This window comes from Phocoena phocoena, chromosome 20, assembly GCF_963924675.1.
Source record: "Phocoena phocoena chromosome 20, mPhoPho1.1, whole genome shotgun sequence".
In the NCBI taxonomy this organism is placed as follows: domain Eukaryota; kingdom Metazoa; phylum Chordata; class Mammalia; order Artiodactyla; family Phocoenidae; genus Phocoena; species Phocoena phocoena.
In genome coordinates, this window is record NC_089238.1 from 8,910,235 (window position 1) to 8,934,463 (window position 24,229).

At 52.2% G+C, this 24,229-nt stretch overlaps 1 protein-coding gene across 1 annotated transcript in view; it reads left to right on the top strand.

Annotated features, from left to right (window-relative positions):
* Positions 1–2,985: 2,985 nt before the first annotated feature.
* Positions 2,986–24,229, top strand: part of PRKD2 (protein kinase D2) — a 30,615-nt gene continuing 9,371 nt past the window's right edge. Inside the window, exons 1-14 of the mRNA XM_065898522.1 lie at positions 2,986–3,991; positions 6,198–6,336; positions 9,652–9,783; positions 12,852–13,006; positions 13,121–13,343; positions 14,942–15,019; positions 15,095–15,248; positions 17,829–17,946; positions 18,248–18,325; positions 19,734–19,992; positions 21,459–21,511; positions 21,657–21,729; positions 22,205–22,311; positions 23,188–23,349. Coding sequence (XP_065754594.1) covers positions 3,752–3,991; positions 6,198–6,336; positions 9,652–9,783; positions 12,852–13,006; positions 13,121–13,343; positions 14,942–15,019; positions 15,095–15,248; positions 17,829–17,946; positions 18,248–18,325; positions 19,734–19,992; positions 21,459–21,511; positions 21,657–21,729; positions 22,205–22,311; positions 23,188–23,349 — 1,971 coding nt within the window. The 5' untranslated portion in view covers positions 2,986–3,751. The remainder of the gene's footprint in view (positions 3,992–6,197; positions 6,337–9,651; positions 9,784–12,851; positions 13,007–13,120; positions 13,344–14,941; positions 15,020–15,094; positions 15,249–17,828; positions 17,947–18,247; positions 18,326–19,733; positions 19,993–21,458; positions 21,512–21,656; positions 21,730–22,204; positions 22,312–23,187; positions 23,350–24,229) is intronic.

The following is a 24,229-nucleotide window of genomic DNA, read 5'->3' on the forward strand; positions in this document are numbered from 1 at the left end:
GAGCACGCCCAGTAAACCCCCTCCCCTCCAGTTCCCTCAGCACAGCTCTCCAGACACTACCCAACGCTGCCAGGGCCAGTAACTGCCTGGGAGCTGGTGATGCCCTCGGGGGAGGTGCCCGCCCCTACCTCCCCCCAACACTCCTCCAAGGGCAGCCCCCCAAACCCCCGTGGGGGAGGTGGCCTTCTCTTGCCCCTCTGTGGTGCATGGAGGGTGGAGTGGGGTCCCTCGGGTCCCCCGTAACTCCCTGTATATCTGTATAAATAAATGGGATTTTAATGGAGCCCCACCCCCACCCATGTTGTTATCACTGTGTGATAGTCTGTCCGTCTCCTTTCCTGACCCTCCATTCTCTTCCTCTATTTATTTCACTCTCATTTTTGGGTTCCACCCTGTGCCCTCAGGCCCCCTTCCAGGTTCCTGTTTATAAGCCCCATTCCCTCTGCCCTGGTCCTGCCTGTGAACCTTGTCTCAATAAACCCTTTGGAGTAAGATGGGCGGCGGTGCTGACTACTGAGGGGACCGGGGACTCGCGGGGAGGAGTAACTGGCTCTGCCAGGGGTGGGTGGAGCTTGGCGAGGGGATGTGATGGGTTGGGGTTTCGTGGTAGGGCGGGGGTGCAGAGAGGGGCCCAGATCTTGGGTGGGGTGTGGGTGGTGGGACGGAAGTGGGGGCAAGGACCGAATCTCCCTGTGCCCCTCCTTTCTGTCCCTAAGCGCTCCCTCCCCAGGGGCTACAGCAGAGCCCTGACTAGCAGATGAAACAATGTGACGGTTCAGCTCCTCATTCCCCCCGCCCCCTGTGTGATGGTTGGTAGTGAGGCCAAAGTGCTAATCCAGAGTACTGAACGCCCCCCTTCTCTCCCTGCCCCACGCCTGGGCCTACATGGAGTGGGAAGGAAGGGAGACCCTGGGACGTGCCATTCCCTTCTCCCTTCTCTGCGGTGGCTGAATCACAGTAGTCGGCTGTGCCCTCAGAGCTCTTCACGTGCCATTTCACTAGGTCCCCACAACCTCAAAAAGGGGAGCGGAGCATTATGCACACGTTACAAAGGACGAGAGATGGAGGCGGGGGCTCGAGGAGCTTGCTCAAGGCCCAGCAGGATACGAATCAGAATTTGTATCCAGTCCCTTGTGACTCCCTCTGCTTGCTATGAGGCCTCTTTGCCTACCAGCCAGGGGTCCTTGGGCAAGTCCTGGCACCTCCCTGGGCCTCAGCCTCCCCTGTAAAGTGAGCCTTTCAGTAATGCCCACCTCCTGGCTTATCAAGGGCTGCATCCCAGTGCCCAGAACAGGGCCTGGCTCCTGTCAGGGCCCCATGAACACTTGAGGAAGGAGGAAGGCCTGAGAAGTGCACACTCCTGTTAGGATTTCACCATGGTGGTCGTCTGCTGGTCTGGACAAAGGGCACAGGTGGGCAGATGGCCATCAGGTGAGGCTGACAGGAGCCCAGCTATGGGTACCGTGTGGCCTCATTGCCCCCTCATCCCTCTGGGCTCTGTGCAGCTTCCCCAGGTGGTGGTTTAGGGTTTCGCTCCAGCCTCAGACTTCCTTCCCCAGCCCCAGCCAGCCCCCGGATGTGGTGACAGATTCGCTACTGTGCCGACTTCAGCTACCCCAACAGCTCTTTACCAGGAATGTGGGCTCATCATGAGTTCCTCATCCCCCTACCCAGCCCTGCTGGTCGGGAGTCTAGGCGGCAGTGGCCCATCTCTATTGGGATGCCTCTGGGGCTCAGCCAGGCCTTGGCCCCTCAGTGAAGCCAGTGGGTGGTAGCTACTCGCTTGGCAATCTTGGACAAGTCGTTTTGCCTCTCTGAAGGTTCAGCTTCCTGTATGTAAACTAAATGGTAGCCACTCATTATTAGCTAGGGAGGAGAAATCAAGTCGGAATTGGTCCTGGAAGAGGTGTTTTATGACAGGCCTGGCACATATTGGGGCCTCAATCCATACTTGCTGAAAGACTAAATGAACAAACCCACCCACAAACACCTGAGTGCCTGAGATGCCCACCCCTTTATCTCAGCGCATTATAGCCACAGTCACCATTACTGAGCTTCTGCTGTGTTGTAGGCACCCTTAAACCATCTAATTAATCTCCACAAAGACCCTCTGGGGTCAGTCCTATTATTGTCCCATCTAAAAGAGAAACAGGCTCAGAGGGGGGAGGTCACCAACCTAAAGTCACACAGAGACATGTGCACACTTCCCCAGGAGAACTATGTGCTCTCCATCTATGAAGTGGTGTGGATGTGTGGTCCTCCCTGGTCGCTATGGTCCTTCCAGGCACCCCCAGGCTTTTCTTTGGCTCTTCACCCTCCTAAACACTGGGGTGGAGTGGGGAGCTGATGGAAGGAAACTACACCCCTTCTCCACCTGCCCTGTGCGTGACTCTCTCCGCGCGCGGGTAACCCAGCCCTGGCCCCTGCAGTTTGCTCCTGGCACTTTGGCCAAGGTCGCTGGAGACAGACCTGAGGCAAGGACCTCTGCCCATCTGGAGGTCTCTCGGTCTTCCCACCTGTGTAATGGGCTCGGGAGTGGGGGAAGGGGGCGGGCGTGGTGACGCCCTGGGAAGAGGCAGGCCCGGCCCGGAGAGCGGGCCAGACCTGACACCGCCTCCCACCCTTTCCCCAGCGGTGGGCGCCGGATGCAGGCCAGGCGAGACGGCCCCCTTCCTTAAAGGGCCAGACGCCGCCTCAGCCCCGGCCTCGCGACCTGTGGTGGGGGTGAGGGTGGCTTGCCCCTCCCTCTCCAGCTCAGGGAAAAGTCAGTTTTCCAGACTTGGGTGTGAGGTGGGAAGGAATCAGTCTCGCCTCCCTTCCCCGCATCTCCCACCCCAGGTCCCCAGACCCGGGAGCGGGAGGTGCCGCCCCAACTCGGAGACGCTAAGCCCGCCCTCCTCTTCCGCCCGCAGGCCCTCGTCAGGCTCCGCCCTCTCGACGTCACCGAGGCCGGCACCGATTGGCCGACTGAACTGTCACTCCGGACACTTCCTCCTGGGCCGCAACCGCCGAATTAAACTTTGGAGTGGGAAAAAGAGCCACCGGCGCCTAGCGCCGGACGACCCTCCCTTCCCTCCCACCCCCCGCCACCCCCCTGCCGCCGGTAACACCCCCTTCTCCGCGGCCCCCGACCGAATTTTTCTCCAACTTCTGAGACCCGTGAGATTCCCGCCTTAGCACCCCAGCCCTCGGAATCCCTCTGCCCATTCCCAGGCCCGCCGTCGGATCCCTGGGATCCATTCGATCCCCGACTCAGAGACTCCTGCTCTCCACCCCAAGATCTGGTGAATCCCTCGAGCTCCCTTCTTATATGGATCCTCTTCTTACAGCCACTGGATTCTTGGCCCCACCTGCTCCTTTTCCAATCCCTTCTTTCTCCAGGGAGCCTTTGGATCCTGGGCTCTTCTGATCCCTGTGACCCCGGCTTCCTAGATTTTCTTTTTTGATTTCTTGGAATCTCCCAATCGCTGGGCCGCCCAAACCATTAGATTTCTCCTTTCTGATCGTCTGTGATCCCTTAATCTCCGGGCGGGCGTCTGATCCACGAGATTCCTTTTCTCTAACTTCCCAGGGTCCCACCTCCTCGAGTTCCCTCAACCTGCCAGGATTCTCTTCTCGGATCCCCGGGATCCCCGCGCTCCTACCACCAGCTAACAAGATACCTCGGATCCAGGGAGCTGAGCCTCCCTGCTCAGGCTCCTGCAGCCGGATCCCGGGTGGGCGCCGGGCGGCGGGTCCCGGGCCTCGCCCTATGGCCGCCGCACCCTCCCATCCCGCCGGGCTCCCGGGCTCTCCCGGGCCGGGGTCTCCTCCGCCCTCTGGCAGCTTGGAACTGCAGGCTCCGTCACCGCTGCTGCCCCATGTCCCGGCGCCGGGCTCGGGAGTGTCCTTCCACATCCAGATCGGGCTGACCCGCGAGTTCGTGCTGTTGCCCGCCGCCTCCGAGCTGGCCCACGTGAAGCAGCTGGCTTGCTCCATCGTTGACCAGAAGGTGAGGGCACAGGGTTCCCCTCATCTAGCTTGAGGAGAGGTCTGGAAGAGTGGGGAGGTGCTGGCAGAGGCGATCTCCAGCCCAGTATATAAGGAAGAGGGAGAGAAGGGGGATAAGCCTTGGGCGACTGAGGGGTGGGGGTGGGGTATTGGCCCCCAGTTGCCTCCTCACCCCACCACTCCTTTGAGAGAGGCCTGGTCAGGGGTGGGGTGCCCCAGAGGCCTCCCCAAATTGCATGTCCCTGGATGTTGTTGTTTGCTGCAGACAGCATGGAGGAAGGGAGGGACGGGTGAGGTGTAGGAGCCGAGAGGAAGGGGCAGGTGGGAGCAGCAGATGTCGGGGGACCTCCCTGTCCAGGCCTATCCCCGGCCTCCCATTTGGTGGAAACAGTAGAAACTGAAGCCAGGCTGGCCGTGGCGATCAAGTGACATGTGTGGGTGCGGGTGCCCGCAGTAGCTGCCAGGGGCAAGTGAGGTCTCAGAGTCCAATCTCTGCCCTCCCCCAGGCTTGAACGTGTGTGGAGGGGCAGGTGCGGCCTCTTCACAGTCCAGAGGCTCTGAGGCGTCTGTCCCCTCTCCTGATCAGTGTCCCCCGCCACCCCCCGGCTCTAATGCTAGTCTGTTAAAACGAATCTTCCCCAGTCCCACCCCACTCTTCGCTTTGGACACGAGGGTCACTGGGGTTGGGGCCTGGGGGAGCACGGCAAGGGGAAATCAGGTGGGACGCAATGCTGGGATTCTAGAATGTTAAAAGTTAGAATTTAAAAAAAAATTGGAATAGTGGGCTACTCTACTGTTGGAATTTTGGACTGTAAAAGTGTTAAAATGTTAGAATTCTAAATTGTTGGAATATGCAACTGCTAGGTAACTGAACTCCTCTGATATTAAAGTGTTCAAACATTAGAACCCGAGGTTGTTGAAATACTAAAACATTAAAATGTTGGAATATTTGATTCCATCGTTGTTAGACTCCTAGAGCATAAAAATGTTAGAATTCTGGAATGCTGGGTCGCTGAAATCCTTTCATGCTAAGATATTCAAATATTAGAATCCTAGTTTGGCAGATTCCTAGAACTTTAAAATATTAGACTACTACTAATCTAGGTTATTAAAATTCTAAAACTTATCATGATAATTTGTTGGAATCTAGAATGTATAATCCTATAATGTGAGCATGCTGGAATCCCAAAATACCTAAATTGTAGAATCTTCTTAGATTCCTGGGAATGAATTCTTTGGGCTGCAGACAAAACATTAGGAACTGGGCCAACTCCCCCATTTTACAGAAGAGGAAACTGAAGCTTAGAGAAAGACCTCCAAGGCAGTCAGGACCCTGGCAGTCCTGGCCACCTGTGGACCCTCTCCCAGCAACAAGAACAGATAGAGCTTCCTTTGCCACCTACCCCAAACCCCAAAACTAGCAGGCCCAGCTCGCACACTCAGCCTGCTCCTTGGGAAAACAGGCTGGGGAGAGGGCGTGATTGTCCCCTGGGTGAAGTTCTTTATCCGATGCTCAAGTCCTCAGCCTACCGCCCCCTCAGGCCTCACCGCAGTTTTATTTTCTGCCCCCCACCCCACCCCGTCCAGGTGTGGTAGGGCCCCTTTCCTTCCTTCCAGTGGCTCCACCTGGGCGGTTTCACTTTCTGTTCTACCAGGTTTCATTTCCTGCCCCGCCTCCCCAAGCTAGGGACCGGGACACCTGGGTCCTTGAGGCATTGGGTGGGGGACACCGTGCCAGTTTCCAACTCCCTTGAGCCCTAGCCTTTCCACACCCCCCTCCCCCCCAAACTAGGAGTCCTAAATCCCCTCCTTCCAGATCGCCCAGCCCCACTGCTGGGCCTGGAGCCAGGTAACAGGGACAACAATAGTTCCAGGAAGGAAGCTGAGGGTGAGGGGGAGCGGGAGGTGGTAGGGAGATAGGGAAGGGGTGCTCACTCAGCCCTACCCCCCTCCATCTCCAGAAGATTCTAGGTGCCCACGCTCCCAGAGCCACTCTCTCAAACTCTGGCCAGCGCTCACTCCCAGCACACCTGGGGCCCTGGCACCCTGCCCGGCTCAGCTCGAGCTGGGCTTGGGAGGGAGCGGGCAGGAAGCGAGGGGCTGCGGGGTCTCTGAGTTTCCGGGGGAAACAGCCGGCCCTGCCCTGGGAGGGTTCCAGACCGCTGCTTTGAGCTTTTCCGTCACCACCTCCTTCTCCCGCTCCTCAGTTCCCCGAGTGTGGCTTCTATGGCCTTTACGACAAGATCCTGCTCTTCAAACATGACCCCACGTCGGCCAACCTCCTGCAGTTGGTGCGCTCTGCCGGAGACATCCAGGAGGGCGACCTGGTGGAGGTGGTACTGTCGGGTGAGAGGCCGAGGCAGGCCTAGGGGCGGAGCCTCGAGCGGGGGCGGGGCATCGGGAGGAGGGGGAGGGGAGGTGGGCCCAGAAACTTAGTTCTTAAAGTTAGGGACCAGCGGTTCTCAGCCTTGGCTGCAAATTAGAATCACTGCGGGAGCTTTTTACAAACCACCGCTACGGAATGGGTAGGTGTGGTGCCTGCACATTGTGGAATTCGCACCGCACTGAACATAAACCATCCCCGGCAACGTGGATGAATCTCACACCTAATGCTGAGGGACAGAAGCTAGACATCAGACTACATATTGTATCATTCCATTTACGAAGCACAAAGACAATTACGCTATTTTGTTAGAAGCCAAGAGAGTGGGTACCTTTTTGGCAGCTGGAGTTGGGTGGGGGGGCACAATGGTTTAAACTTCCATTTATCCATCAGGATGCTGTTGACATGGGCGTGTACAGTTTGACAATTCATTGAGCTGTGCATTTCTGATATGTCCTTTCCTAGACCTACGTTACACTTTGATGTAAAGTTAAAAATGTTTTGCTGCCTGTGCCTCCTCCCAATGAAATGCTAAATTAAATCAGACTCTGCAGCGTGAGATGAAACCCGGATACCTGTATTTTCAGCCAAAATCTAGTCCACCCGCTGGCCATTCCCATTTGATGGGTGGGCAAGCTCTCAGCACTTAGAGGACTCTTTAGCCCTTGGTTCCTTCAGGAGGGTAGGGTAGGGGGGTAGGAGGTAACTTACTCATGGCTGTATGTCCTCTCCTGCCCCCCACCCCCACCCGGAGTACTGCAATGCTCCGTAAAATTTGTTGGATGGATGGATGGATGACAATTAGAAGTTTGGATTAACGGGACTTCCCTGGTGGCGCAGTGGTTAAGAATCCTCCTGCCAATGCAGGGGACACCGGTTCGATCCCTGGTCCGGGAAGATCCCACATGCCGCAGAGCAACTAAGCCCATGCGTCACAACTACTGAGCCTGCGCTCTAGAGCCCGTGAGCCATAACTACTGAGCCCACGTGCCGCAACTACTGAAACCTGGGTGCCTAGAGCCCGTGCTCCACAACAAGGAAACCACCGCAATGAGAAGCCCGCGCACTGCAACAAAGAGTAGCCCCCTCTTGCCTCAACTAGAGGAAGCCCACACGCAGCAACGAAGGCCCAACGCAGAAAAAAAATAAATTATAAATAAATAAGGAGCATAAATCATTAAAAAAAGAAGGAGAAGTTTGGATTTATGTCCCTCGTATAGGCTTGCCACCCTTGGATTTTTATCTTCATCCTGGTCTCTCCCCAAATCCAAGTCTTGTTCGTGCAACTGTCTCCCTGACGCTTTTACTCGGCAGCTCCAGGCCTCTCAGATACAGCCTGTCCAAGACAGAAATCTTGATTTTGCCCTTCTAAACCTGCTATTCCCACAGTATTCTCCAGCTTGGTGAAGGGTATCACCATTCACCCAGGTGCTCATGCCCCAAACTTTGGGCCATCCCTGGCTCCTCTTTTTCTCTCACCCCTTCACTTGGTCCATCCTCAAACCTACTGGTCTCACCCATCCTGAATCTATTTCTTGCCTCCCTCCACTGATCCAAGCCGCCATCACCTCCTGCCTAGACTATTGCAGTAGCACCTAAGTCAGCTCATGACACTCCACTGCTCAGAATCCTCCCCTTACTCTGCATTACCCTCGGAACAAAATGCAAACTCCTCAACGTGTCCTCAAGGCTGTCCATGACCTGGGCCCTGCCAATTCCCGAAATTCATCTCTTAACACTGTCCTTCTTACTTTCTTTGTTCCAACCATCTTGTCTGCCCTCTGTCCCTTGAAGAAATCAAGCTCCCTCCCACCTCAGGGCCTTTGCACTTGCTGTCCTTCTCCCCCACCCCCGACCCTGTCCTGTCTTCTCATAGCTAGCACCTTCTTGTTATTTGGATCTCAGCTTAAATGCCATTTCCTCATTGTCAGAAATATCCTTGTTTGTTTGTTGTTTTATGTATCTTTTTCCTCTCCTCAAAAGAATGTCAGATCTCTGAGAGTGGTGAAACTCTCTTGTTCAGAGCTTTATCCTGCGTGTGTAAACAGTGCTTGGCACATAGAACAGAGTCCCCTCTCCATTGCATAATACTAAGAAAAATAGCTTAATATTAGACAGAAATTGGGGGGGATGGGGGTGGGGAGAGGAACAAGATTTAGTCCAAAAATGAAACTTTAAAATAATAGCTAACATTTATTGAGCATTTTCTCTGAGCCAGGTACTGTTTTAAGAGCTTTCCGGGAATTCCCTGATGGTTCAGTGGTTAAGACTCCGTGCTCTCACTGCTGAGGGCCCCGTTTCGATCCCTGGTCGGGGAACTAAAATCCCATAAGCCGCGTCGCGTGGCCAAAAAAAAAAAAAGCTTTCCATATATTCATTTAACCCATAAAAAAGAACCATAGGGACTTCCCTGATGGTGCAGTGGTTAAGAATCCGCTTGCCAAAGCAGGGGACACGGGTTCGAGCCCTGGTCCGGGAAGATCCCACATGCTGCAGAGCAACTGAGCCCTCGAGCCACAACTGTTGAGCCCGCGGGCCTAAAGCCCGTCCTCCGCAAAAAGAGAAGTCACTGCAATGAGAAGCCCGCGCACTGCAACGAAGAGTAGCGTGCAGCAATGAAGACCCAACTCAGCCAAAAATTAAAATAAATTAATTAGTTTTCAAAAATAGAAATAAAAATAGTGTAAGCGGAACATTCATCAAAATAAATTTAAAAAAAAGAACTATAAGGCGATACTATTATGATACTGGGCGTGTTCTTCCCTAGACACCTGCATGGTCCAGACCCTTACCTTTTTCAGGTCTTTTGTCTTTTTTTTTTTTTTTTTGGCAGGCGGATTCTTAACCACTGTGCCACCAGAGAAGCCCTATCTGTGTTTTTTTAATTAAAAATTTTTTAATTGTGATAAAATATATGCAACATAAAATTACCATCTTAACCATATTCAAAGTCTAGTGTTCAGTAGAGTTAATTACATTCACAATGTTGTGTAACCGACCTCCAGAACTGTTTTCATCTTGCAAAACTGGAAATCTGTGCCCATTAAACAATTCCCCATTCCCCCTCGCCGGTCCCTGGCATAGGCACATAGGTGTTTTGGCCAATGGTGGAGCTGGGATTTGAACCCAGGTCGAATGAAATGTAGGATGCGAGTAAATGATTGAAGGAAAGATCAAACATTGCAGTTGAGAGGGCTGTGTGAAACCTGGGAATGCGGAGGGTGAAATGGCCACCGCTGGTCCCGACTCAACCATCCGCCCCTCCCTGCTGCCTGCAGCTTCGGCCACCTTCGAGGACTTCCAGATCCGCCCGCACGCCCTCACGGTGCACTCCTACCGAGCGCCTGCCTTCTGCGACCACTGCGGAGAGATGCTCTTCGGCCTAGTGCGCCAGGGCCTCAAGTGTGAAGGTGAGAGGCGGAGGGGCTGGAGGCGGGGCCCGGAGGTAGGGTGTGGGCGTGAGGGCGGGGCCGGGATGGAGCTCAGGGCCAGGAGGTGGGGCCTAAGAGGTGGGGTTCGGAGGGAGAGGTGAGCGCCCAGAGGCAGGGCTTGGGGGAGGAACTGGAGGTGGGAGCAGGAGGCGGAGCTTGGGTGGAGGGCGGGGTCTGGGTGGGGCTCCATTTGGGGGTGGGGACTGGGAGGTGGAGCTCCGAGGGAGTGGTAAGGGGCAGAGCTTTGGGGGAGAACAGGGGTGATGGGGAAGAGGGCGGAGCCTATATCAGTCAGGGATCAACAGGAGAAACGGAGCCTGTAGGGAGGCATATGTTAAGGGATTTTTGGAAGGAATTGGCTTACAGGATTGTGGGCGCTGGCCACTCTGAAATCCGCAGGGCGGGTCGTCAGGGAGAACAGGCAGGAGATGAAGCTGCTCTCCAGCTCGGAAATCTCAGCTCGGCTCTTTAAGCCTTTCAACTGACTGAAACAGGCCCACCCAGATTAACTAGGATGATCTCAGTCACTTAAAGTCAACTGATTGTGGACTTGAATCACATCTCCAGATACCTTCGCAGCAACACGCAGATTATCGTTTGAATAACTGGGGATAAAGCTGACTATCAGAGTCCACCTGTTGGCGACTCGGCACTTCCGTCTGCTAGGGCTGTCCTAACAAAAGATCACGGGCTGGGTGGCGTAAACAAGATCTGGGTTCTGACAAGATATGGTTCCTGGTGAGGGCTCTCTTCCTAGCTTGCAGATGGCCACCATCTCCTCCTGTGCTCACATAGCACGTGGAGAGAGAGCGATTTTTCATGTCTCCTCCGTTTATAAGGACCCCAATCCCACCGATCAGGGCCCCATCCTTATGGCCTCATTTAACCTTAATTACCTCCTTAAAGGCCCCATCTCCAAATACAGTCACATTGAAGATTAGGGCTTCAACATATGAATTTGGGGAGAACACAAACATTCAGTCTATAACAGGCACCCAAACACGTCTCCCTAAATCATACTTAAAAAAAATAAAGGAACACAGTGTGTTCCTTTGAGACAGGATGTCTCAAGGTTAAGCCCAAGTGTCAGGATCCACAGGTTCACTGTTCCCGTCTTTGATGCTTCTGAGGGGGAATGCTGAGAGCACGCCTGCCCTGCAGAGGAAGGCCGCACACCCGCCTTGGCTCTGCTCTACACACAGCAGATGAAGACCATCCATTATATGATGAGGACCTGCATCTCCATTGTTGTTCAGTGTGCTCCACTGTTAGAGGCGTATTCTCAGATGTTCCGTTGCCTACGGATCTCCAGCTTTGTGGCTATCATGCTCCTATAGAAATCCGGAGTCCCTGATACCTTGTGTTCCAGATGACCCACAGCATCGACTAGGATTGTTACCATGCAGCCCTAAATATACTTGTGGAGGACTTCCCTGGTGGTCCAGTGGTTAAGACTTTGTGCTTCCACTGCAGGGGGTGCGGGTTCAATCCCTGGTCAGGGAACTAAGACCCCCACATGCCTCACGGCACGGAAAAAAAAAAAAAGTTAAATATACTTGGGGCGTTATTTAAGGACTCTAGGGATAATAGCTGTATCAGGCCTGCAAAACACCAATTTACTGCATTCAAAGCTGCTGTCAATATTGCCATCGTCCACATGCCATATCCAACTCTTGAAGTCTTGGTTCATGTAACTGTTGTCATGGAGCAACCCTGGTATCACCAAGTTCTAGTGGCCATTCTCCGAATGGACTTCATCGGCCCAGCATCACAGATGATGGTCCAAGTTCATAGGGTTCCAATACTTTATACCTGTACTTTATGCCATGGACGCCTTCCTACGGGAGTTTGATTCTACCTTGATACTCATAACAGGAACCATAGATGAGATTCTGGAATTCTGTGAAGCGTGTGAGTGATTAAAGGCCAAAACCGGGATATGGTTCCTGTGTGCAACTTGCCACCCTGAAACTCTCCTCGTAGCACCAACAGCAGTCCCCAAGCTTGCCTCCGCAGCATGACATGCATTTGAGACAGTGCCTCTGATGAGGAATTGCCGTGCAGGAAAGGCTATGAGAGGCTGGCTGCCAGAAGACAATCTTCACAAAATGTCCGAAGGAAGCTTCCAAAGGCTGGAGGAACATTCTTTACTCCAGAAAGAGATCCTGGAATCACCAGAGATGTATGGAGAAGCGTTCAGGAAGTCCAGTAGGAAATGACAAGCTGAGCCTGACTCTTTCGTGGTCAAGGATTAAAAATAGAAAAGAAAAGAAAGAACAAAGTCACACTTCCACATGATATGATACAACCATCCCGAGTAAAAGTGAAAAATGCTCTCTTTCCCCATAAGACGACGTCCTTGTGTGATATTCCGTCTTCTCCTTTGATATCCCGTAACAAATATCACGGTATAAAGTTAATTATTATTAATATCTTATGTTAGATGATAAGGGGGTGGACGAGGGAAGAAAACAAAAATATTTGGTGTATGCACATATTCATAACAAAGTGAGGAAGAAATACTATGACTGTCCTCACGGCTGCAACTGGTCACGTGGCTGTGGCTTCCTTCTCTTCCTTCTCCACTGCCTGGTCCATATTCCCTTTGCCCTCAGCCAGCACCTCACCTGCTCATGGTATTTTGTCTGTTGGGGTGGCCCAAAACTTTATTCCTGTTTTTTTTTTTTTTTTTTTTGCCTCACCGAGTGGCTTGTGGGATCTCAATTCCCCGACCAGAGATTATTGAACCCGCGCCCTAGGCAGTGAAAGCGCGGAGTCTTAACCACTGGACCGTCAGGGAGTTCCCCAAACCTTTATTCCTGAAGGCTCTCAGCCATTAGCAGTTCTGCCTGAATTGGGTTTTGTAGTTTTCCGCTGACGTTAATTACACTAGGAAGAGGCATCCTGAGGGACCTGCTGTGTTCCAGATCCTCAGAAAAGGAGAAGGTGGCGAAGGGGGGGGGGAGGGGCGCATGGTGGTGGGAGCTGAGCTTTAGTGCCCAGGTCAGGTGGAGGCTATGTCTCTGACCGTCGGGCGCCCCACACAGGCTGCGGACTGAACTACCACAAACGCTGCGCCTTCAGCATTCCCAACAACTGCAGTGGGGCCCGCAAGCGACGCCTATCGTCCACGTCTCTGGCCAGTGGCCATTCGGTGCGCCTCGGCACCTCTGAGTCCCTGCTCAGCATGGCTGATGAGCTGGTGAGCAGCTGGGGGAGTGGGGAGGGGTGGGGAGGGGTGGTGGTTGGGGGTTGATGAGGTCCAGGCGCAGGGACGATGTGCTGAGGTGTCCCTTTCCACCTTGCCATCTGATAGAGCCGTAGCACCACCGAGCTCATCCCTCGCCGCCCCCCGTCCTCGTCCTCCTCATCTTCTGTCTCATCCTACACCGGTCGCCCGATCGAGCTGGACAAGATGCTGCTGTCCAAGGTCAAGGTGCCACACACCTTCCTCATCCACAGCTATACGCGGCCCACCGTCTGCCAGGCTTGCAAGAAACTGCTCAAGGGCCTCTTTCGCCAGGGCCTGCAGTGCAAAGGTCAGCGGGGGCCCCCCACGTTGGGAGGTGGCGAGGGACAGAGTCAGAACACCCCCCATCACACAGACACACTGAGGCTTAGGATCTCAGCTGGGCTTGTGGCAGGAAACAAAAATCTCTGTTCTGATCCTTAGAAGCACAGGGCCTTGGAAAGGGAGTGCCCTGAATCCTGAAGTTCTAGAACCTTTGGAATTCTGGAATCCTAGAACCTCAGTCATTAGAAACTTGGAATCCTAGCACCTAAGAAATCTAGATTCATATGATACTTAGCATGGAATTCTAAAACCTTAGAACTTGAGAATTCTTGAATCAGAGAACCTTAGAAACATAAGTTTCAAGAATTCTAGATCATAGGATTCAGCAAAAAGAATCATAGAACTTTAGACTCATAAATATTAGAACTATCAAATTATAGATTCTCAGAATGTTAGAACATTAAAACCATAGGAATTGAGAAGAATAGAAACCTAGAAGCAAAACATTTGAGTCTTAGAAGTCTAGAATCATATAGCCTTGGAACCATCAAATTCTGGAGTCCTAGAAATCTAAGATCCCAGAACTTTGAACGATCAAATTCTGAAATACCAGACGTCTAGATCCATAAAAAGGTTAGAGCCATCCAATTCTAGAATTCATCAGAACAATCAAATTCTAGAATCTTAGATGTCTACAGCTAAAGAACCATAGAAACATTAAGTTCTAGATTCCTGGGTGTACAGAACCCAAGAACTTTGGAACTATCAGATTCTACAGGCTTAGAAGTCTAGAATCATAGAACTGTAGAGTCACCGGATTCTAGAGTTTAGATACATAAAACCTTAAAACCTCAGACATCAAAGCATCTTAGCAGTCTAGAACTGTAGAACTGTAGAAGCACAGATGTGTAGAGTTCTAGAAACTTGGACATCAAACTCTGCAGTCTTAGAAATCTAGAATCATAAGGACCTTAGCAAAATAAGTTTTCATAGAATTCCAGGATCTTTGATGTATAGCAGCCCAGAACCTCGGAGTCTTCAAACTTCTCAACCAAACAATGGTTCTCAACCAAGGACAGTTTTGCCCAAGGGGGGATGTTTGGCAATGTCTGGAAACATTTTTGTTTGTCATATGGGGCCGGTGCTACTGGCATCAGATGAGTAGAGATCAGGGATGCTGCTAAAAATCCTATGATGTTCAGAACAACCTGCCACAACAAGGAATTTTCCAGCCCAAAATGTTCATAGTGCCAAAGGTTGAGAAACCCCGCCCTCAAAAGCCTGAAGTCTAGAATCATAGAACGTTACATGCGATTACACTCTATAATTGTAGAAATCTAGGGTGACGGATATCTACACTGTTAGAACTTTAGACCCTTAGAGTGCTAGGGCTATCAAGCCACGGACACTTCATCTGGCCCTCTTCTATTTAATCAAGCCTCTCCATAGTTGGGGACTGTGGCTTAAAGGAGGGATGACCAGGGAAGGGTCATTTAGCTTTCCTGCCCCAAAAAGCAATAGCAAACTCTTTTGAGACTGGGGGCTAGGGGTCAAGGGTCAACCCTTAGAGGTGACCTCTCTTCCCCCTCCCACCCGACCCCATGTTCCCTGTCCTCCTGCCAGATTGCAAGTTCAACTGTCACAAACGCTGCGCCACCCGAGTCCCTAATGACTGTTTGGGGGAGGCACTCATCAACGGAGGTAAGAGGCTGGGGGCTGAGCGGGAAAGGGCAGCAGGACTGTGTGGAGGTCCCTCTGATGCCCCTGTCCTCCCAGATGTGTCGATGGAGGAGGCCACTGATTTCAGCGAGGCTGACAAGAGCTCCCTCATGGATGAGTCAGATGACTCGGGTTTCGTCCCGGGCTCCCACTCAGAAAATGCTCTCCATGCCAGCGAGGAGGAGGAAGGCGAGGGAGGCAAGGCCCAGAGGTACCCGGGGCCCTCTCCAGCGAAGGCCGTTCTCCGTCCCTGCAATGGGTTGACATCACTCCATTCTTATAAATTTCCCAGGTTCCTGAGGCGAACTTTTTCAAGCATCCGAACTTTATTTTTTTAACCTAACCTTTTTTCCTGATTTACATTTTTAACAAGTTTTAATGGAAGCCTATTTTAACTTAAATTGTTTTTCTTTTATTGGAACTGGTAATACAGTCACTCAAAACATATACAGTCAGCCCCTCCCACTTCCCTGCCTCTCAGCTGCCCAGCCCCTCTGCCCAGAGGATGCCACTGGGGTTAGGTTCTGGTGGGTCCTTCCAGAAACAGTCCATATGGCAAAGTGACAGTACAAAGAGTGAGTGAGAATATGGACTCTGGAACCAGACTGCTGTATGGCCTTAGGCAAGAGATTAACCTCTCTGGGCCTCAGTTTTCTCATCAGTAAAATGGGGATAAAGTAGTACCTACCGTATAGGGTTGTTGCGAGAATGAAATGAATTAATGTAAATCAAGTATGTAAAACAGTACCTGGTATACAGTGTTAGTTTAACTCTTATCCCAGAGCCCTAAATCTTAAAAAGGAAGGGAAAATATCCATTTTCTTTCAACCATTTTGGCCTTGGATTGATTTGTATGGCCTTAAACAAGTCCCTTCTCCTTTTGGTGCCTCAGTCTTCCCATCTGTAAAATGGGGAAAGGAAAATATCCCCAACGAACTGACAAGCAGTGGCTTTCTTCTGGCATGGAAGCTCTGAAAAATAATAACTTTTACTTAATTACACATTTCAAGTTAGAAATGGAATTAATCTTCAGCTTCACTAGAATGTGAGTTCAAGTGCTCGAGGGCAAGGATATTTATCCGCCTCCCAAGTGCCTAGGACAAGGCCTGGCTTTCTCCATGGATGACTGTTTATTGAGGTGGCAGGAAAGCAGCAGGGCTAAAAGCACAGGGCACTGGAGGCTGAGAGATGGATCCCAGCTCCATCACTTAAACTGCTGGTCCTTTCTCTGCCTGCCTCAGTTTCCTCCTGGGGACTGGGGACGTGCCTTACAGATTGTGCAAATTCTATTTGATCATGCAGGGAAAGTGCTTGCCAAGTTATAAGTGCTCAGAAAATGGAAAAGGAGTTCTCCCTAGTATTTGAATCTTGAATCTCTAAAGTGGGAAGGGTGAGAGATGATCCATTTGGAGGTATGAGAAGAAAATATTTGCATTTCCATTTCTCTATTTTTAATCTCATCCTTTGAACTTTTTTTTAATATGTTTTAGAAAAAATATTTTTTAATTGAAGTATGGTTGATTTACAGTGTTGTGTTAGTTTCAAGTGTACAGCAAAGTGATTCAGTATATATATATATATATATATATATATAGAGAGAGAGAGAGAGAGAGAGAATAATATATGTATTCTTTTTCAGATTCTTTTCTGTTATAGGTTATTATAAGATACTGATAACTGCTATCAAAAATAAAATTAAAAAGGAAATGAGAGGGGATAGAAAATGGGGACATGCTATCTTACTTAGGGTCGTTAAAGGGGTCCTCTGTGAGGAAATGTTGTAGCTTTAAAGAGGTCTGAGGGAGGGGAGGGAAGGAGTGGTGTGGAAGATATCTGGGGGAAGAGGCTACCAAGCAGAGGGAACAGCAAGTGCAAAGGCCCTGAGGTAGAATCAAGAATGTTGCAGGAGTAGCAAGGAACCTGGGATGGCCGAAGCAGGGAGAGTGATGGTAAGAGGAGGGGAAGTGAAGCCAGAGGGGGGACGGGTATTCAGGTCACAGTGGTCACTGAGAGTTTCTTACTAGTGCCACCCAGCCCTAGCCACCTGGAACCTCAGAATCCCTTTCTCCCAGGTCTTTCCTGGGAGTGTTTAGTAACAGAATCATAGGCTATCAGAGTTGGACCTTGAAGGACTTGGGAGGGGAGGGCTGTTGGGAGAGGCAGCCTATTTCACAGATGAGGAAACCGAGTCTCAGAGAGGCAAAGAGAAGTGGCCAAGGCCTCTCAAGTCCAGGTCTAGCGCAGGGATCAAGAGGATGTTGGTTCTGAAGTTGGGCAAGTCACTTAATTTCTCTCAGCCTTCATTTCCTCACTGTCATAATAGCACGTGCACAGATGAGAGAAATGAGGCACAGAGAGGTTGAGTCACTTGCCCAATGTCACACAGCTGGCTCCACAATCAATGGGCTCAGTACTAATTAGCACTTATTGGAGGCCCACTGTGTGCCAAGTACTATGCTAAACTCCTAAGAAAGGCTTCACTTCTCACAGCAACCCCTTTGGGTGGAGAAACTGAGGCACGAAGTGGTTAGGTAATTTGCCAGGCAGCCTGGCTTCGGAACGCAGCCTCTTAATGTGGGCCTCTCAAGAGTCCCCTTCCTCATTATGGGAAATCTGGAAACCACAAAGGAAAAAAGTGTGGCCAAAAAACCCCCTGGCTGCCCAGAGATGCACCCCCCCGCCCCCCCACCCCCGGCCCCGAACAGGCCCCTACCACCACCCGCCGCGGCCCCAGGCACTACTGCTATTTTCTGCTTGTAACCTCTCATCCCTTCCTCTCCCCCACCCTCAGCTCCCTGGGGTACATCCCCCTAATGAGGGTGGTGCAGTCAGTGCGACACACAACACGGAAATCCAGCACGACGCTACGTGAGGGTTGGGTGGTTCATTACAGCAACAAGGACACGCTGGTGAGTGGGTGGGGCGGGGTCAGGTGGGTGGGGCTAGAGTTGGGGAGAGCGGGGGTTTGAGGGGGCGGAGCCGGTTGGGGTTTGGAGTGGGCGGGGTCATGCTGAAGGCTGAGATACAATTAGAGGGGTGGCTATAGGGATGAAGGGGGAGGGACAGGATTTAGGGGAGGGGCGGGACTAACGCAAGGTCGGGGGCGGGGCGGGGCTAGAATTAGGGGCGGGGGTTGGCTGGGATTAGAGTCAGAGCCCTAGCAGCATGTGGGGCGGACAACCTCAGTCTCTCAAGCACCTCTCCCGACAGAGGAAGCGGCACTATTGGCGCCTGGATTGCAAGTGCATCACGCTCTTCCAGAACCACACGACCAACAGATACTACAAGGTGGGCCTTCTGGCTCCCAGATCCCCCAGACCTCTCCTCTTTGTCCACTATCTTCTCCCCTCCTCTCCCAGTTGCTTCAGGCAAACACCTGCGAATCACACTCTCTGCCCACCCCTGCTTGCCCGCTTCCATCCCATCAGCAAGTGTCGCCCACCTGGATGCCCTTCCCCGTGTTTGATCTCAGCTCCATCACTTTCCAGCTGGGGGATCCAAGCAAGTTACCTCACCTCTCTGCACCCCACGTGTCTCACCTGTAAAAGGCCTCAAAGAATAGTCCTCGCCTCAGGGCTGATGCCAGAATTCAAAGAGATAATCTAGGTGGAGCAATTAGTTTAGGGCCAGGCGTGTGTTAAGCTCCGTTAAACTCCCAGTAACTATAAGTGTGTTATCATTATAGCTTTATAATTAATTTATTGAATTCTTTCTTTGTGTTCATTCATTGTGTGCCTCCCATGCCAGCGCTGCATTCCAGCCAGTCTCCTCCACGGTCCTTCTTCTGCCCTTGTCCTCAGTCTTTTCCCACGCAGCAGCCAGAGGAGTCCATTAAAACCATCACAAGCTTCCAATGGCTCCCACTGCCCTTGGAATAAAACCCAGACACCTCGCTGTTTACCTACTCTGGAGCATCTTCCTTACCCTTCCCATGGCTGCTTCCTTCTTATCCTTCCCGTCTTCCTCAAGCCACTTTATCTAAAATACCATCCCCACCACAACGTCTCTGTCTCCTGGTTTTATTGGCTACATATGTCTGTCTCTCTTTCTCACTCTTTCCTTCTTTTCATCCTCCCTTCCTTTGTCTTTCAACACTTTTCAAAGCACACTCTTTTTCCTCCCCATAGACACTGTACCCTCTCTCCTCCCAGGGTCCCCTCTGCCTCCTTCCTGGTCTCCTATGTCAGTCCCATCCTCTCCCATCCACCCTCCACACACAGCCAGAGAGAACTACTCCCCACCTTGCACTAAACCCTTCTGTGGCTCCCCAAGGCCCTGGAGACAAAGCTCAGGCCCCTCCCTGTGGCCCATGAGGCCCATGAGGCCTGGCCCTAGCCTGATTTCATTTATTTATTTATTTATTTTATTTTTATCCTTTATTAGTTCATCAAATATGGCATGCCTACTGTGTGCCAGGCACCATCCATGTAATGGGGATACGACATGTTCCTTGAACACAAGCCTTTTCTACCTCAGGACCTTTGCACATGCTCCACCCACTCCTCCACCAGCTGGCCTCTTCTTACCTTTCCGATCTCTGCTTCAATGTAACTTCCACCAGGAGGCCTTTCCTGACCCCTCCATGCAAACCAGCCCCTTCTGCAATGACACTGGGTTCTGTGTGCTCACCTGAGTAAGTGGAGAGCCCCAGGGTCAGCCTGGAGCCCTCACGGGTGCTGGCTCTGTGTCCTGCCAGGAAATTCCACTGTCTGAAATCCTCGCCGTGGAGCCTGCCCAGAACTTCAGCCTTGTGCCACCAGGCACCAACCCACACTGCTTCGAGATTGTCACTGCCAACACCACCTACTTTGTGGGCGAAACCCCTGGCGGGGCCCCAGGGGGGCCCAGCGGGCAGGGGGCCGAGACTGCCCGGGGCTGGGAAACAGCCATCCGCCAGGCCCTGATGCCTGTCATCCTCCAGGATGCACCCAGTGCCCCAGGCCATGTGCCCCACAGTAAGTCCCCCACCCTGGGTCCCTGGGAGGATGGGTCTTGGAGGGCTTGGGTGGGATCCTGGAGAAGGGAAGAGCCAGGGAATGTCAGAGTGGAGAATGTAGCTTCTGGACTCAGCAGGCCTGGGTCTAAATCATTAAGCCCTAGACCTAACGCACAGTCTTGGGCATGTTACTTTCCCTTTCTGAGTCTTTTCCCAGGGGTGCCAACTCCGCCAAACTGTGAGTTCAGACTTTTTGATTCATGCTCCTTTGTGCCTGGCCTGTGCTGGATAATGCTGGGGGCACCGCTATGACCAAGACAGCTCAGGACCTGCCTTCCTGGTCCAGTAGGGAAGACAGACCTGTTCCCAGACAGTGATGACTCAGAGTGGGCAGGGCTGGGATAGGGGAGCCAGAGGGCTGTGGGAGCTCAGAGGGGGTGACTAACCCAGCCTGGGTGTCCCGGAGGGCTTCCTGAAGGAGGCAACATGTGAGCTAAGACCTGGAGGTTGAAGAGGGGTGAAATGAAGGGAAAGGAAGTGGGAAATCCTTTCACGCAGAGGCAAAGGATGATCAGGGAGTCCCAGGTTCCCGCCTTATGGAGCTCATAGTCGAGGGTGAGTAACAGACATTCATCAAGCCGTCCTGGATGAAAGACAAGTGGGACGTAGAACATGTGCTAAAGGAATCTGACATGGCCCCAGGAGTAACATTTGAGCTGAGAGATGAGGAGGATTTAACTAAGTCCACAACGAGGGAAAGACCATTCCTGGCAGAGGAAACAGCAAATGCAAAGGCCCAGAGATAGGAGAGAACTTGCTGTATCGGAGGCCCAGCAAGGAGGCCAGCACGTCGGGAATACACACAAACTCTGCTTGTTTTAAGGGCCTCGGCCTTCCTCCTCAGGGCACTGGGGGGCCATGGCAGGGTTTTGAGCAGGGGAAGGATGGAGTCAGGTTTGTGCTTCAGCAAGAGCCCTCTGGCTTCCTTATGGAGGGAGAATAGGAGAGGGCAGAACAGGGCAGGGAGACCAGGGAGGAGGCTGAGGGGCGAGGGCCGGATGTTCCTCAGGGAGGGGACAGATGTTCAAATGGCAGAAGGATCAAGACTTTGGAAATGTCTGACCTTGGTTGGATCAGTAGTGGGGCAAATGCAGGGGAAGATGCTGGAGTCAGTTTGGAGTTTCCCACTGAGCCTCAGTTTCCTCCTCTGTAAAATGGGATCACCGCTTGGTGCTGAGATCACAGAGTGAAATGCTCTGTGAACTCATTCATGGCCTCACTTTTTGAGCTCCTGTCTCGTTTCCTCCTCTCACTGGCCCTAGGAGAGAGGTCTTTTTATGGTTTCCATTCTTCCAGAGGAGGAAACTGAGGTTCTTAGTGGACAAGTCAGCCAGTAGCCTGACTACTGGCTCCAGAGGGTGGAGTTATGGGTGAACGTGATCTTGAGCCTGGGGTCCCCTCACCTCCGCCTCCCCCTCTCCCCAGGACAAGCTTCTCTGAGCATCTCTGTGTCTAACAGCCAGATCCAAGAGAATGTGGTGAGACCCTGCCCGCATCCCACAGCCCCGAGGATGTGTTCCCCCTCCCACTCCCAAACAGCCTCCAAGCTCTCCCACCCTCCCAGTCTCCTTGACCTCCCCATCTCCATTTGCACCCCTGACCCTCCCTGTCCCCACCCTGCAGGACATTGCCACTGTCTACCAGATCTTCCCGGATGAGGTGCTGGGCTCGGGCCAGTTTGGAGTGGTCTATGGCGGTAAGGATGCCTCAAGAGCTGACCCAGAAAGGGGTCTTGAGCCCAGACCTTCCCTGTGATTGCCTGCATGCTCACCACTTTTTCTAGCTGATTAGAAAGCTAGATCCTGGGGGCAGATGGTTGCAGGCTCGCCTTTTCTCACTGGGAAAGGCCAATGACTTTTCTCCCGTTATTAATAGGGAAGGTAAACTCTATGCTGATTGGCCACAGAGCTAGATGCTAGATTCTGATTGGTTATATATCTAGTTTCCCATGTTATAGATTCCCCTCCTCGGAGCTCTGTCTTTACTTTCCACCTTTATTCCCAGGGCCTCCCACCCCTCGCATCTCTCCTGGGGACCCCTCAGAGCCCCCATGATGGCCTTTCATCCACCTCTGCCCAATTCCGGCTGTGTCCCTCTGGTGGGGCCTTCCTCTTGCCAGGACTGGAAGGTCCTGCTCCCCTCATCCCCCATCTCCCCTACCCCCTGCCCAGGAAAGCACCGGAAGACGGGCCGGGACGTGGCAGTAAAGGTCATCGACAAACTGCGTTTCCCCACCAAGCAGGAGAGCCAACTCCGGAACGAAGTAGCCATTCTGCAGGTGACCCCTGAGATCTGTGGTCCAACTCTGCCCCCCTCCCCACCCATGAAGGGCCTTCCCTTCCCACTTCCTCCTTTGCCCCCTTGCCACTTCCTCCAGTCTGGGGATAGTCAGGGAAGGCTTCCTAGCGGAGGCACCATGCATGTTGAGACTGAAGGGGTAGAGACGGTATTCTGAGCAGAGGGACCAACCCGTGCAAAGGTCCAGAGGTGAGAGGGAACACGAAGTCTTCTAGGAACTAGAAGGAGGTCAAGGTTACTAGATGGTTTATGTGAAGAAAGGTGGTGGGTGGTGAGGCTAGGGGGGAGGCTGGGGGTCACACCCTATGGGCTTTCTCCTGAGGGTGCTGGGTAGCCATGGAAGGATTTTGAGCAAGGAAGGGACAGGGTCAGATGTGAACTTTTGAAAGATCCCTCTGGCTGCTATTGGAGGGTAGGGGGAAAAGGTGTGGGGCTGGAACCTGGACCCCAGGGAGGAGGCTGGGTGGGGACCTGGGTGGGAGAGATGGGGTTCAGCTAGGCAAGGGCTGGGGAAGGGAAGGAGGGCAGGGATTTAAAAGATACAGATGTACAAAGCTCATTCCCATTTCTCCACGCTCCCCTTCTCTTGTTCCCACAACCCTGGACCTTCACCAGAATTTCATGATGTAAAGATCCTTCTGGACACTTGGTGGCGCTGGAGGGGTGGTTCTGTCTGGGGCTGTGGAAGCCCTTTCCCCTCCCCCAATGGCACCCCCAGGGAAGGAACAGCCGACCCTCCGGGGATATCTGTCTTGTTTGTCGTCTGCCTGCTCCTATGGCTTGCCCTCTAGGGTCTCAAGTTTGCGGGTGACCTGGGTTCTGACCCCCGCCCCCGCTCCCACCCCACCCACCCTAGAGTCTGCGGCACCCGGGGATTGTCAACCTGGAGTGTATGTTCGAGACCCCGGAGAAGGTATTTGTGGTGATGGAGAAGCTGCACGGGGACATGCTGGAGATGATCCTCTCCAGCGAGAAGGGCCGGCTGCCTGAGCGCCTCACCAAGTTCCTCATCACCCAGGTGCGCCTGCCCCGCCCACTGCCCCGCCCAACGCCAGCCTCCCCGCCCAGGCTCCCCACCTGCCCTGCAAGACGCGCATGTGCCGTGTGCCCCCGAAGGGCAGGCAGGCCTTGGGTGGGAGTCATAATAGCGAGTAATAGAAAACGTAATAATAGAGTAATAATAACAATCATAGAAAAAGTAATAGAGTGATACTTTTTAAATTATAATAGATTATAATAGAACAGTTAATAGAATAATAATAGAGTAATAACAATAGAAACATAATAGGATAATAAGTAGAAAATAATAGAGTAGTACTAATAACTATTATTATAGAAAAATAATAAATGATTATCATTTTATATTTTTTATTACTTTATATAATGAGTCAGGTTCACTGGGCCTGACTTTATTCATGAAGAAACAAGGAAGGGGAGAGAGGCCTTTCTCTGAGGAGCTCATTCATTCATTCATTTATTAAATGGTTCAACAAACACTGCCTGAACCACTGTGCCTGGCCATACTGGGCAGTGTGAGGACACAGCGGTGACCAAAATAGCCCCAGCCCTGGACAGTGATCCCCCGGAGTGGGCGGGGCTGGGAGGGGGGATGCTGATAATGAGGATGATAAATAACGTGGTCACTAAACTTTATTGAGCACTTACTCTATGCCAGGCACTGTTTTCGTTCGTTTAATCTTCATAGCCACCTATGCGGTAGTGGTTATTACTACTCCCATTTTACTGAGGCTCAGGGACCTTATAAGTAACTTGCCCAGGGTCACACAGCTGGTGGGATTTAAACCTGGGAGCTGTGCTTTTACTGAGTAAAGTCGAACTAATTTGTGTTATTTGTGTGTGTGTACACGTGCACAAGTGCATGCATTTTAATCGATTTC